Genomic DNA, 11,892 nt, shown 5'->3' on the forward strand with positions numbered 1-11,892 from the left:
GCCAGTGTGACCGTCACTCGTTTGCCTAGAAACACCTGCCACTGTGGTCCCACTCGAAAGCGCGCCTTATTCGAACTGGTCCGGCAGCACTGTCCAAACGTAAACAAACGGACTTTCATCGCATTTGTCGTTCAAATCCGCAGTGTACAAAATAAAACATTACCATTAGCGCTAGTTAATTAGGAATGGCTGCGTAAGTAGCGCGGGACGTACACTTGTGTACTTGTACGTGCCGCCTTAAGGCGATTTACTTATCTGCAACGTGCCATCGTGAAGGCAATTATCTAGTTCTAGTCCAGCAGCTAGCAGTGGTTTAACTGCCCCGCGACATCGAAGACGAATCACTTGGCAATTGGGCAATCGCAGGCTTGGTCCTCCACTGGAATGCTTGGCTGGCTCTGTCCGTGGGGCCCTCTGTGTGTCCTGCCTAATGGGGCCAAAGTAGGAAAATAGAATCTTATACACTACACACACATTTCCTTCATATGGAACATTCAAAAGATGAACAACTTTCCGTTGGACAACGGAAGGATCGCGCCGTGCAGCTTGAGAGCCGCAATGCTGGGTAATGCTGGTTAACGCTCCAAGTCTGATAAAAATAAGCCTATCCCCGCATAACTGGGCTGTGTCCACATCAGCCTCAGCAGACATTGACGGAATGGGCTTACGACAAAATCCACCTGACATGGTTACTATGCGCATAGAATGATATTGAATGTGTACGCTCTTAAGTGCATTATTTTCGAACCCCTTAACCAAAGACCAAAATACAATGTGTCCAAAGATACACTGTTTACGTTGAGATAGCGAGATATCAACAGTTTGTTAGATACTTTCCGTATCAACAGGTCTAAAGAACAATCATTACCCAATTACTTATGAAGTGAAGGCAGTGACGGAAAATTTGGCTTACTTATCGTGGTGGTTATTCCACTTGCTGGTTTTTCCTCTTCTAGTTCCGCTGGCGGTGATGCAATTCTGCCGGCACTGACTGTGCCACAATGGGCTCACCCAACAGGTATGTTGGTCGCCAAGTGCATTGGTCCGAGGCGCGAAGAAGGCCAACTATGTGTTACCCTCTACGACTTCTTGGTTCTGGCCACAGGGAGTGGAGGGGGGATTGCTTCGATGTAAAATGCGGCGACGGCAAGGTCGCAACGTTTTCGTTAGTGGAACACACACGCGAATAGTCGGAAAGGCTGACAGCTGCGGTCAGAGCTATAGTTTCCAGCGCTCTGGGTCGGGTATCTCAGATTTGGTTCTTGATCCTGTCAAGAAATTAGCTAGTTTTGTTTGGGTATCAGTAGAGTGTTATGTAGTCGGCGGTTGTTTCATCTTAAATCGCATCATCTCCGCGGTCATTCAAGTCATCCCTAAACTATGGTACACATGAGCGATGTTTTGAGCAGGAAATGCGAAGCGTGAACATTACCTGTTGGGATTACACACTAGGGCGGGCTCTAGTATCTTGACCGCTCCTGTGTGCACGGACACACAAAGCCCAGATGTGCGAGTGTGTTGGGGAGCCACGAAGCTTCCACTTCCAGTCGAATCCAGTGCCGAAGTTGCGCGCCATACGCGGTCCGCACTTCACGCGCGCCAGACGTGCTTCGCATTGGCTCTTGCTCTCTCCGGCTCTCTCGCAGCGTTCCTGGTCCACTTGACTGCACTCCGCTTATCTCGGCACAGACGCGGACCCGACCTGTTGCACGCTCCCAGGCTCTCTTCCCTTCCACGCGATATTCCAGTTGTTTTGTTTTTGTTATTGTTATTGTTATTATTACACTGTAGAGAGTAGCGAGTGGTGAGTGGTTAGTGGTGATTGGCGACTAAGAGCACCTCGCAGATAAACAATAGCAACGACGTGTGTTGTGCGTGCTGCAAAAACAGCATCTCGAACACGTTTGGCAGCTCGCAACATCCATCTGCGGCTGATGACTCAGCCTGTGGAGGAATAATTAAATAGAAATGATTAACACTCGCGAACTAACTAACTGATAACGAGCTTTGGCACAGTGATTGATTGTTATTAAGTGGAAAACAAAGCTCCTAAACTTCACACTCAACTTTCAGGTGGCATTCGCATCGAACAGCTCTAAACTTGGCCAAAACGCGACGACTCTTCGAAGGCTTTCTGAAGATACGCACGCCCACGTCCCAGCAATCCCAGCAATTCCAGAAATCCCCATCTTTTTCGAGCCGTTTCCACAACCGCCTTCCAAACACAATGGGTTCCATAAACTGCAAGGAGTACAAGACCACGGGCAGTACGCCCAAGAAAGAGAAGTCGACAGGTAAATGCACGATTTCCAAATGAATAGCTTTCGAAAGGGCAATTCACAGATCCAAGGCAAGGTCGCATTTCCAATTTGACTACGCCACTGCTAATCTCGCAAAGGGTTTTTGCCAGTAATCGCGCAACAAAACCGCTTTCTTCTGCTCAATACAATAAGATCATTTTGCCCAAGTCCAGTTTGTTTGTAAAAGTACCAAAAGCAATTATCCCAGTCCCCTTGATTCGAAAAGTGCGTGATAATGTCGTAGATGATCCGATAGCCAACAGTGCCGTGCTCCTTTTACCAATCGAGCGAGGCCAAATGGCTTGGAGTTGTGATTAGGAGAGTGGGAATGACACGCATTAGAGGGCGGGGCAGGGTGCCTAGATGATTGTCTCAGCGGCACAAGTCCAAGAGATTGGCGAAGAGCGCGCCACTTGTTTGCCTTCTGCTGCTGCGTCATTACCACAGTAGCTATTGGTGCTTATGCAATTCCACTAAAGCTTCAGTTCCCCTAGGAATTTGTTCATCTTTACTTTCTTGAAAAGAGTTTAGGAACCCCAGTTCTGAGTCCACATCCTCGTGTGTCTCTGCTAGGCGGTGCCCACTGTACTGTAACTGCTGTTAGTCACCGCCATCGGAATTTCGACTGCGTCTGTGTGCCTGCCTATTGCCTATTGCCCATTGCCATGTCTTGCATTCCGTTCTCTTGGGCTCTCCATGGGGTTAGCCCCCGTTCGCTTAAATTGGCTGCTCCAACGGCGGTCGCCAGTTCATTCGCCAGCCAACTGCCGGCGATTAAGCGTTGGCAAACTCTTACAATCAGAGGGAACGTTCTCTTAGCTGCGGCGAGCCCCGTCCTTTGCTGTGATACCTGATTTCGTGAGTTATATATTTTGGTGAAACTTGTTCTCGTGCAATTGTTATTATTATTATTTGGCCTGGCGGCTTTTGACTCACTTGAGTTGGACAAGGCCAACCGGTTTGCTCGCGTGTGTGTGCCAGTGTGTGTGTGTGGGAAACCCAGCTGTGTCATTAACATGGCGAATCATTGCTAATTAGACGAGAGAACCGAAAGAGGTTAGCGAATGCACAGTGCAGGCAGGGTCGATGTTTACTGTCTAGATAGAAAAGTTCGCTGTCCAATTCATTTTGCAGTCTCAACCAAACTACATAAATATTTCGCTAAATATATCCATATAGTACGTATTTTGAAAGTAAGTCAGAGACCTTTCTTACCTATCTTCACAATTAGAAGCGAAATTTTCTCTAACTGTACGTGAATTTGAGCTGACTTGCTGTTCTTCATGTTTGGTGCTGTTTAGATTCCGATCAGCCTGTGTCTGTCCGTAAAAAGCCGAATCATCGCAGCTCTATCATGGGCATATCAGCGATATACCAGCGATACACAAGCGAAACCATATTACCACACATCATAAAGCCAGCCACTTGAGATAGGGGCGTGTAGACACTATCGCCATATCAGAACCGAATCGACTAGAACAGAGGGGAACACACATTTACAGGTGTTACGGTTACGCTCTGTAGATGTTTCCCTCGCCGCCTGGCTTTTCTTGATGACGTAGCACTGCTATGTTCTGAGTTAGGCCGAGTTGTCGTGACATTGCAGTAGGTCGACGGATGGGTCATCGATCCGGACTTGTCGCTAGGATCCGCTTTGTTGTGGTCAAGTAACCATCGATGGCAATTAGACAGCTGCGACCCCTTCCTCGGTGTTCTTCAAAATAATTGCTCTGAAACACAGGTTTACAATTACATATCGGGGTTTGAAAGGATAGCTAATATTGTTTATTGCTTTAGACTTTTCACTGAGGTGATTGCTCGAAGTGAACTCTTATCAATCTCTTTCTAGACCAATTGCTTTCGGAAACTACTTTAAATGGTCACAAATTATTATTAAACGTACTCGACTTAGTTGGTATGCTATCATTTTCCCTTAATTTATGAGAGTGACTTTACGAAGCTGGCAATGATTCATCTCTGGCAAGATAAGTTTTTGTTTAATATGATATTTCAGTTCAATCAGATAGCTGTTTGTACTTCTGGATGGATGATTGATTTTCATGGATTTTCCATATGTTTTAGTTTTTGTTTGAGCCCTTCTTGACGGCCAAGAGCTCCAGTCGCGTAATAGCATCGTCCAGAAACCTGCGCTGCTCCTGCAGTTGCGGTAGGAGCTCCTCTGCGCTAAGCGGATGAGCGGGCTTAGGTGTTGCCAATCCTGTTCCAGCTGATTTGGCCGATTCAGTCCAACGGCTCCGCAGACCTGCTACTCCCATGGATGGCCTCAGCATGTCCAGCACTCTTTTGATGATGGAGGGACTGGATTCCTGCTGCGAGTCCTGGGTATGCTCCTGCTGGTGGAGGTTGTGGTTATGTTGCTGGTCGCTGGCCACACTGCCCTGTGGGAACTCTGGCATGGTCAGCAAGGGTCCCCACAGAAAGGAACCCAATCCGGGAGCAGCCGGTGTTGCGCCTTCCACGGAGTGTCCTTCCAGTTGCTTCCCTTGGGAGGCAAACCGTCCGTCGAGCAACTCAAGTTGGCGTTTTAAATCATCTAGCTTATGCTGCAAGTGTTCAAAGTCAGCAGTAAGATTTATGGCCAGCCTCTGTGTGGTCTCGCCCGTGGAGATTTCCTCGAGCTTTTCTATTTGAATGCCTATTTGATGATCTCTTAACTGAAGATCGTTCAATAGCAGTTGAGTTTCCGCTCGAGGCGGTTGCTCCAAAAAAAGACGTGCAATCTCCTCCTGCAAAAGCTGTTTGTGGGTGCGTAGTGCACTTAGCTCCAGTTCCTGAGGGTTCCCGAGATTCGAGCGGGCCATTACTGGTCCCAGTATCATAAGCAATCCCACAAAGACTTCTGAACGCGTGCGAAGCATTTTTGTGACTGATATTCGATTGTTGTTTCTACCTGAGCAGCAAGCGGTGCCAGAATTTCCCTTGGACCCTTGGGAAAAACTGGAAAATTTTTATGTGACCATTCACCTACACACTCTTTTGTTTCTGTATTTGTATCGCCCTTTCTCTTTGCTTGTCTCTTTACATGATGGCTTCGACAGGTGGTACCGTGGGTTCCTACCAGTCCAAGTGCAGTAACCAGAGTCCCAGTACAACCATGTCGGCGGAAGAGTCTTCACCGGATTCGGAGTACACCAGTGCGGTGCTCGTGGACTGCAGAGTTACGGATCTGAAGGAGAACGAGATGAAGCAAGTGGACTTCGATGAGGACACCCGCGTGCTGCTTGTGAAGCAGAATGATCGTCTGCTGGCCGTGGGTGCCAAGTGCACCCACTACGGAGCTCCGCTTCAGACTGGAGCCTTGGGTTTGGGTCGTGTTCGCTGTCCGTGGCACGGCGCCTGCTTCAACCTGGAAAACGGAGACATTGAGGATTTCCCCGGTCTCGATTCCCTGCCCTGTTATCGCGTGGAGGTGGGTAACGAGGGACAGGTGTTGCTCCGTGCCAAGCGTTCGGATCTGGTCAACAACAAGCGACTCAAGAACATGGTCCGCCGCAAGCCCGACGATCAGCGAGTGTTCATCGTGGTTGGCGGTGGTCCCTCGGGCGCCGTGGCCGTGGAAACCATTCGACAGGAGGGTTTTACCGGGCGCCTGATCTTCGTGTGCCGCGAGGACTATCTGCCCTACGATCGCGTTAAGATCTCCAAGGCCATGAACCTTGAGATCGAGCAGCTGCGGTTCCGCGACGAGGAGTTCTACAAGGAGTACGATATCGAACTGTGGCAAGGAGTCGCCGCCGAGAAACTGGATACAGCTCAAAAGGAGCTGCACTGCAGCAATGGCTATGTGGTGAAGTACGACAAAATCTACCTGGCCACCGGCTGCTCCGCCTTCCGGCCGCCTATTCCGGGTGTTAATTTGGAGAACGTCCGCACTGTACGTGAGTTGGCGGATACGAAGGCAATATTGGCATCGATCACCCCGGAGTCCCGTGTCGTCTGTCTGGGATCCAGCTTCATCGCTCTGGAGGCAGCCGCTGGATTGGTCTCCAAAGTGCAAAGCGTCACGGTTGTGGGCCGTGAAAATGTTCCACTAAAGGCCGCTTTCGGGGCGGAGATTGGTCAGAGGGTGCTCCAGCTGTTCGAGGACAACAAGGTGATCATGCGCATGGAGAGCGGCATCGCCGAGATTGTTGGCAACGAAGACGGCAAGGTATCAGAGGTGGTGCTGGTGGATGAGACGCGTCTGCCTTGCGATTTACTAATCCTAGGCACTGGCTCCAAGCTGAACACCCAATTCCTGGCCAAGTCGGGCGTAAAGGTAAATCGTAACGGATCCGTGGACGTCACAGATTTCCTGGAGTCCAACGTGCCCGATGTCTATGTGGGCGGTGACATAGCCAACGCCCACATCCACGGACTGGCCCACGATCGCGTTAATATCGGGCATTACCAGTTGGCCCAATATCACGGACGAGTGGCGGCCATCAACATGTGCGGCGGCGTTAAGAAGCTGGAGGCCGTGCCCTTCTTTTTCACCCTCATCTTCGGCAAGGGCATCCGGTATGCCGGCCATGGATCGTACAAGGATGTGATCATCGACGGTAGCATGGAGGACTTTAAGTTCGTTGCCTACTTCATCAACGAGGCGGATACGGTGACAGCCGTGGCTTCGTGCGGCCGGGATCCGATTGTGGCCCAGTTTGCCGAGCTCATCTCGCAGGGCAAGTGCCTCGGTCGTGGCCAGATCGAAGACCCGGCCACCCGTGAGGACTGGACTAAGAAGCTCGGCGAGCCGTTGCCCCAAGTTCGCTAAATAATCAACTTAATGTGTATTACCGCTGAGATTTGTTGTTATATTTTCATGCAATCGTTGAGTATTTATTATATGGGTACTCGTACGCAAAACTCTATAAACGTGTAACTTTATCTGTGTATAATTATAATTGTAGTTGCGGGAACTTCCTTGAGTTCCCGCCGCAGTTGCCACTTTTGGCCCACGATCAAAGATGTAAGCGTTCCATTCACTTGCCACAAAATGTATTTTTTTGAGTCATATTGGTTTACTCTTGCTGAATAAAGTATTTTAACGATTCATATTTAAAGCCCATGTTTTCTATTTCAGAAGTAACAAGCTAAGTTCTATAAATTTCCTCTCTTCGCTTTTCATTGAGTTTTTCCGATTGATGAAATTTAAACTGGCTATGTCAGCCTCGCTTCACCTGTTCACTTACAAGCTGTTTGTTTAATCCATAAGCCTTTTCGTATTTTCCAAACTTGCTTCTTTTTACACAACCTAACTGATTTAATCGCATTTAGATCGAAATTCAAAATTAGGAACGATAGATGGCCTCGCCTAGTCGAAGTTCCCAGCGTTCCCTGCTCAACGCGGGCCTCAAATTGTTTACCACAAAGCTGGGTAGGACCCAGCACATGGTAAGATCTTGGGATATGGTCAATTGGGGGTACTAACTTACCACTTCTCGGCGAAAAGCTCCCGTTGAAGGATTTCAGTGTGTCTGCGCTGCAGGGTGTGGAGCTCCATCATCAGAATACCGCACCAACCAGAATGTCCCAGCGACTGGCGGATGCCCAGAAACGCACCCAATTGTTGGAGGACCGGAACCGCCAGCTCAAGGATCTGGTTCGTAAAGATTCGTCCGGCTACTGTTATTGGTAATAGCAATTCCACCTCAGGCGCTAGATAAATCGGACCTCTTTGAGTCGCGAACAGTGATGCTGTGCTCCCGAGCCTTCGACATCAGTCAGGAGCTGATCGTGACCAGGATGAGGATTAACGACTTGGAGAACGCCTGTACGCAACTACGAAGGTATTGTCCTGACCGCAATCGTCTAGTCCGTTTATCGTTTAGTCTGTTGTTCCACAGACGCATCCTGGAGCTGAATCTGCGACGCATCCAGCGTCGTCGGCTGCTCTGCCACGAAGTACAGATGCTGCAACAGGCGCTGGAACACCAGGTGCCCACGATCCTGATGCGCTTCTGGCGCGGTCTTTGCTTTCTATGGAACTGTTTGGACTGCCTGTCGATGGTGTCCCGCGTGGCCCGTCCTGTCTTCAAGGCAGAGACCACAATGGATGCACTCAATCTCTTTGTGGCGGGCTTTTGACATGTCTCGCTTTGTCCTGGTCTTTAATTTAGTATTTTTAACACTGGTTATCGAGCACAGCAGGGTTATCGACATCAATCGACTTATCGGGTCGAACATTTCATTACTTTAAACGTTTGTATATCACCATAAATAACCAAACAGTTTTCTTTGGCTGGTTTTAAGATTAATTTTTATAGAACACATATGGGAATGTAGTTTTAAAACTGTTTTATTAGATGTCCAATTGCTAGCAACTTTGGCGATTATTTTTTTTTTCAGTGCCTAATATCGTAAAGCTTTAGCGATTGTTTTCGAAGCCAACCTATCGCCTTATCTCCTGCTGCGATAACTTTCGAAGTTACCTATCGTTTGAACTGTTTCATCCGATGGTTTTCGAAGACACTATCGCAAATCGCATACCGAAGTGATTTCTGCTGCATTTTTGTTTCTTGTTTGTGCACGTGCAGAACGCAACTAAATGCGCCGAGACTGAGTCGATGCGAGCGGACCGGAGGACAGCTGATAGCGGGCGGCCATGGATCAATTCTCGCACGATCTGACGTTGGCTCTGGACCTGACGCTGATGGACAGGGCTAGTGGCGGCGTCGGTAGGTGGGGCTCCCGCCGCAGGACACGTTCCACGGGCAATCTGCGTAAGTAGCCATCGCACGCCGACTCCTGCTCGCGGTAACCCCCCTCTGCTTAGCCTGCGCCCCTCAGCCCACGGAGGACTCTTCCAGCAGTCCCACGGACGCGCTGAACCAGGGGCACCATCATGGGCATCATGGCCACCACCACCATCACCATCACCACCACCCAAGTGCCAACGTGGACGGACTGGACACACACAACCTCATGTTGCCAGCTAGCGACTCTGACGAAAAGGCGGAGGCGATGCTGCCTCTGCGTCTGCCACTGACCTTGCCTGGGCGCATGGGTGCCCTGGAGTCGGACTCGCTTAACGAGACCACCTTCAGTCCAGCCAGGTAAAGTGGTTAATATTCCACGCAATGGTCCCCAACCTTATCGCTGGCAAACCCACAGATTCTACAAGCCCAACTCGCGAAGGAAACGCAAAATCAAGCGGATGTCCATGGAGTTCGAGTTCAGCAAGGATACGCCACACACCTTCACCGAATCGCCGCTGCAGCCCAGCCTGCTAAGTGGCAGCGGCTCTGCTACCGGAACCATACGCAAACGGTTGCTGAAAATTGACGCCACTGGACATCGCTCGCATTTGTTCTTCTGCGGCAAACGCAAGCGCTCAAACCGCGATCGCTACCACGAGCAAGATTCGGTGAAGCTGTACGCCTCGCCACACTCACAAGTAGATGACCAGCACCTACAGCAACCACAGCACCACCAGCAGAGGATGCGCCCCCGCAGCTACTCCTCCACATCGAAGCCACTCAGCGACCGTCTGCTGCCACTGAACAAGGGACTGCTGTCGAAGATCAATCGCATGGCTGCCCAAGGACAACAGACTAAGCACACCCAAAAGACTGAGACGAAGGACAAGGACTTGAAATGCCACCGTTCTGAAGAGCCCGGAGGAGTAAGCCAGGAGATGGAGGAGCTGCCCGATCAAAAGGACGCGGTGAAGAAGCTTCCATTGCCAAGTGCTGATGTCACGACCGCCAACTTAAACTCCTTCAGCATGGACACCATTGTGCCTGTGACCGATATTGATGCCTTGTTATTGAGTACGCCACCAGCTGCTCCGCTGCTGCGCAAAAAGGCGCAGGGGCAGGCGCCGGGACACAGTAGCAGTGGCTCATCCAAGACACACCGACGACGTCGCTTCCAAACGTTTCCACAGCCTCAGCTGCAGCTCCAAGCTCAGTCAATGGACTGCAGCGAACTTTACGACTTCTTGAGCTCTAGTTCCCTGAGCTCGTCAACGGATAGCGAGGCGGAAGTAGGTGGTCATCGCCGACACGACACCGATCGCGAGGGCGACGATGAACTGACCGACTGGCCGGGAAACGAGTTTGGACCCGGAGCCCGGTACGATCCGAAAAGGAAGCTTACAAAAAAATCACTACTGCCTCAAATACGCTCGGATGACACAATTGGAGAAGATGACACTCTAATGTCTGGCACCGAAGCGGGAGCGGTAGGAATGGAACCGCCTCCAAAGTCTCCAGCCCAGCTAGCTGAATCTCTGCAGGATTCATCCCGCTTCCAACCGGCCGGCGTCTCCGAGCCCATCGAGATCCAGAACGCCTGCTCGGAGATGGAAACGAACGCAGATGGCACCATGCCGGCTTCCCGCCAAATCGAGAGTGAGATGTCCGGCGAAACTTCCAATCCGTTTCTTTCCTCGTCGCCGCTTGGACACGCCCAGGGACAGGAAGTACGCGAGATCCGCGCAGGGTGTCGCCGCATCAATGGCGAGCGACCGGGATTTAGCATCAAGACGAGCGTGAATGAGCGCATTGCCCGATTTTTGCAGGATCCGCAACAGACACAGATCCGTTTGCCGGATATAGAGCTATATGAGACCGATAGCATGTCTAACCTGGCCACGCTCTATTCGCTTACCATGGTGGTGGAGCAGGGATGCACGGTGCTCACCAAAACCAGGTAAGGCTAAAGAGACTTGAATTCGTAAAAGAAAAATAAGTAAGTTGTTGCTCTTCCAGGAACACTACGCAGACGGTGAGTGTGGATCATCTACAGCAAGGTCTGCAACCGCGTGCAGATCTCTTTGGCGACTTCAAGCGGCGCTGCTACGGAGAGGAGGGCGAGGAACAGCAGCAACAGCTTCAGCAAGATCCCGGCCAGATTTAGCCCCAGATAGTAACACATTAATCAAAACGTGACCAATCCCCAGCAAATGCAGACGCACAGCCATCAGCACTCGGAGTGAAACTCCTGGCTATTTGATACGCTTGCATTGCTGGGGTGGAAGAAACCCGTAATTTAAGAATGCTTTTAGCTTGTTTTTGTGAAATCTGTTCCATGTACATAAGTTGCATCGGTCCGTGTATATACTAACTGACTTCGTTTGGGAATGGCGCCAGCAAGACGGATACCGGATCCCAGATCCAGTCGGTCCGACTACACGCTTGAAAGTGAGCGAGAAGACACGTTTTAGAGACAGAGAAAGAGAGAGAGGACCGACCGAATGACGTCGGCAGCCGTTCCACTGTACAAAATATATATTGTAAGACCTCCAGCGAATATGAATATAAGAAATATATATGTGTGGTCATATCCGGAATATATGTGGTCTTCATTTTTACCCAGAATGTGGTGGAAATTTTCCTTAAACAAGAACATTCCAATATAATTCGGTCTCTACTGTTTAACGACGGTATCAATAAGGTATGCCCAACTTGAATGTTTTACCGCTCGCCGTTTGAAGGCTGAATCGGTAAAGCCGGTTACATTACGGTAGAAACTACGTGCGTACTGTTTTACGATCAAACGGCGCGTAATTCAAATGTGGTGCCCGCTGAATGGGAATTCCGTCAAACTTCCCACCCTCGCGAAAAAGTTGGCGCATGCTCGGTGCTCG

The 11,892-nt window shown here is 50.0% G+C and overlaps 4 protein-coding genes across 7 annotated transcripts; 3 read left to right on the top strand and 1 right to left on the bottom strand.

Moving 5' to 3' along the window:
- Positions 1–71: 71 nt before the first annotated feature.
- On the top strand, positions 72–7,363 carry LOC6524460 (apoptosis-inducing factor 3). 4 transcript variants are annotated; one of them, XM_039377597.1, is made up of 3 exons: positions 72–193; positions 2,074–2,294; positions 5,360–7,363. In XM_039377597.1, exons 1-3 carry the CDS (start codon positions 186–188, stop codon positions 7,072–7,074), a joined length of 1,944 nt encoding a protein of 647 aa, XP_039233531.1. In that variant the 5' UTR covers positions 72–185; the 3' UTR covers positions 7,075–7,363. The 4 variants fall into 4 exon arrangements, with proteins under 4 accessions (XP_039233531.1, XP_039233532.1, XP_039233533.1 ...); XM_039377598.1 differs by lacking the exon at positions 72–193 and adding an exon at positions 1,670–1,804; XM_039377599.1 differs by lacking the exon at positions 72–193 and adding an exon at positions 1,876–2,015.
- On the bottom strand, positions 4,063–5,360 carry LOC6524461. The gene has a single exon (XM_002100282.4). It carries the CDS (start codon positions 5,177–5,179, stop codon positions 4,379–4,381), a length of 801 nt encoding a protein of 266 aa, XP_002100318.1. The 5' UTR covers positions 5,180–5,360; the 3' UTR covers positions 4,063–4,378.
- Positions 7,364–7,464: 101 nt separating the features above from the next.
- On the top strand, positions 7,465–8,520 carry LOC6524463. The gene is made up of 4 exons (XM_002100284.4): positions 7,465–7,694; positions 7,753–7,902; positions 7,956–8,089; positions 8,147–8,520. The coding sequence occupies exons 1-4, from the start codon at positions 7,605–7,607 to the stop codon at positions 8,385–8,387; spliced, it is 615 nt and encodes a 204-aa protein (XP_002100320.1). The 5' UTR covers positions 7,465–7,604; the 3' UTR covers positions 8,388–8,520.
- A 235-nt stretch (positions 8,521–8,755) lies between these two features.
- Positions 8,756–11,595, top strand: LOC6524464. Its single transcript, XM_002100285.3, has 4 exons — positions 8,756–9,022; positions 9,076–9,355; positions 9,414–10,955; positions 11,015–11,595. Exons 1-4 carry the CDS (start codon positions 8,905–8,907, stop codon positions 11,160–11,162), a joined length of 2,088 nt encoding a protein of 695 aa, XP_002100321.1. The 5' UTR covers positions 8,756–8,904; the 3' UTR covers positions 11,163–11,595.
- Positions 11,596–11,892: the final 297 nt, after the last annotated feature.

Source organism: Drosophila yakuba, chromosome X (genome assembly GCF_016746365.2).
Source record: "Drosophila yakuba strain Tai18E2 chromosome X, Prin_Dyak_Tai18E2_2.1, whole genome shotgun sequence".
In the NCBI taxonomy this organism is placed as follows: Eukaryota; Metazoa; Arthropoda; class Insecta; order Diptera; family Drosophilidae; genus Drosophila; species Drosophila yakuba.

What these genes read in the sequence shown, in the direction of transcription:
- LOC6524464 (XM_002100285.3), top strand. Translation starts at nt 8,905, where the DNA reads ATGGATCAATTCTCGCACGATCTGACGTTGGCTCTGGACCTGACGCTG. An exon ending in ACGTTCCACGGGCAATCTGC is followed by an intron (nt 9,023 to 9,075) that starts GTAAGTAGCCAT and finishes CCCTCTGCTTAG; the next exon opens with CCTGCGCCCCTCAGCCCACG. An exon ending in ACGGTGCTCACCAAAACCAG is followed by an intron (nt 10,956 to 11,014) that starts GTAAGGCTAAAG and finishes TTGCTCTTCCAG; the next exon opens with GAACACTACGCAGACGGTGA.
- LOC6524461 (XM_002100282.4), bottom strand. Translation starts at nt 5,179, where the DNA reads ATGCTTCGCACGCGTTCAGAAGTCTTTGTGGGATTGCTTATGATACTG.
- LOC6524463 (XM_002100284.4), top strand. Translation starts at nt 7,605, where the DNA reads ATGGCCTCGCCTAGTCGAAGTTCCCAGCGTTCCCTGCTCAACGCGGGC. An exon ending in ACCGCCAGCTCAAGGATCTG is followed by an intron (nt 7,903 to 7,955) that starts GTTCGTAAAGAT and finishes ATTCCACCTCAG; the next exon opens with GCGCTAGATAAATCGGACCT. An exon ending in GCCTGTACGCAACTACGAAG is followed by an intron (nt 8,090 to 8,146) that starts GTATTGTCCTGA and finishes GTTGTTCCACAG; the next exon opens with ACGCATCCTGGAGCTGAATC.
- LOC6524460 (XM_039377597.1), top strand. An exon ending in CAAGAAAGAGAAGTCGACAG is followed by an intron (nt 2,295 to 5,359) that starts GTAAATGCACGA and finishes TGGCTTCGACAG; the next exon opens with GTGGTACCGTGGGTTCCTAC.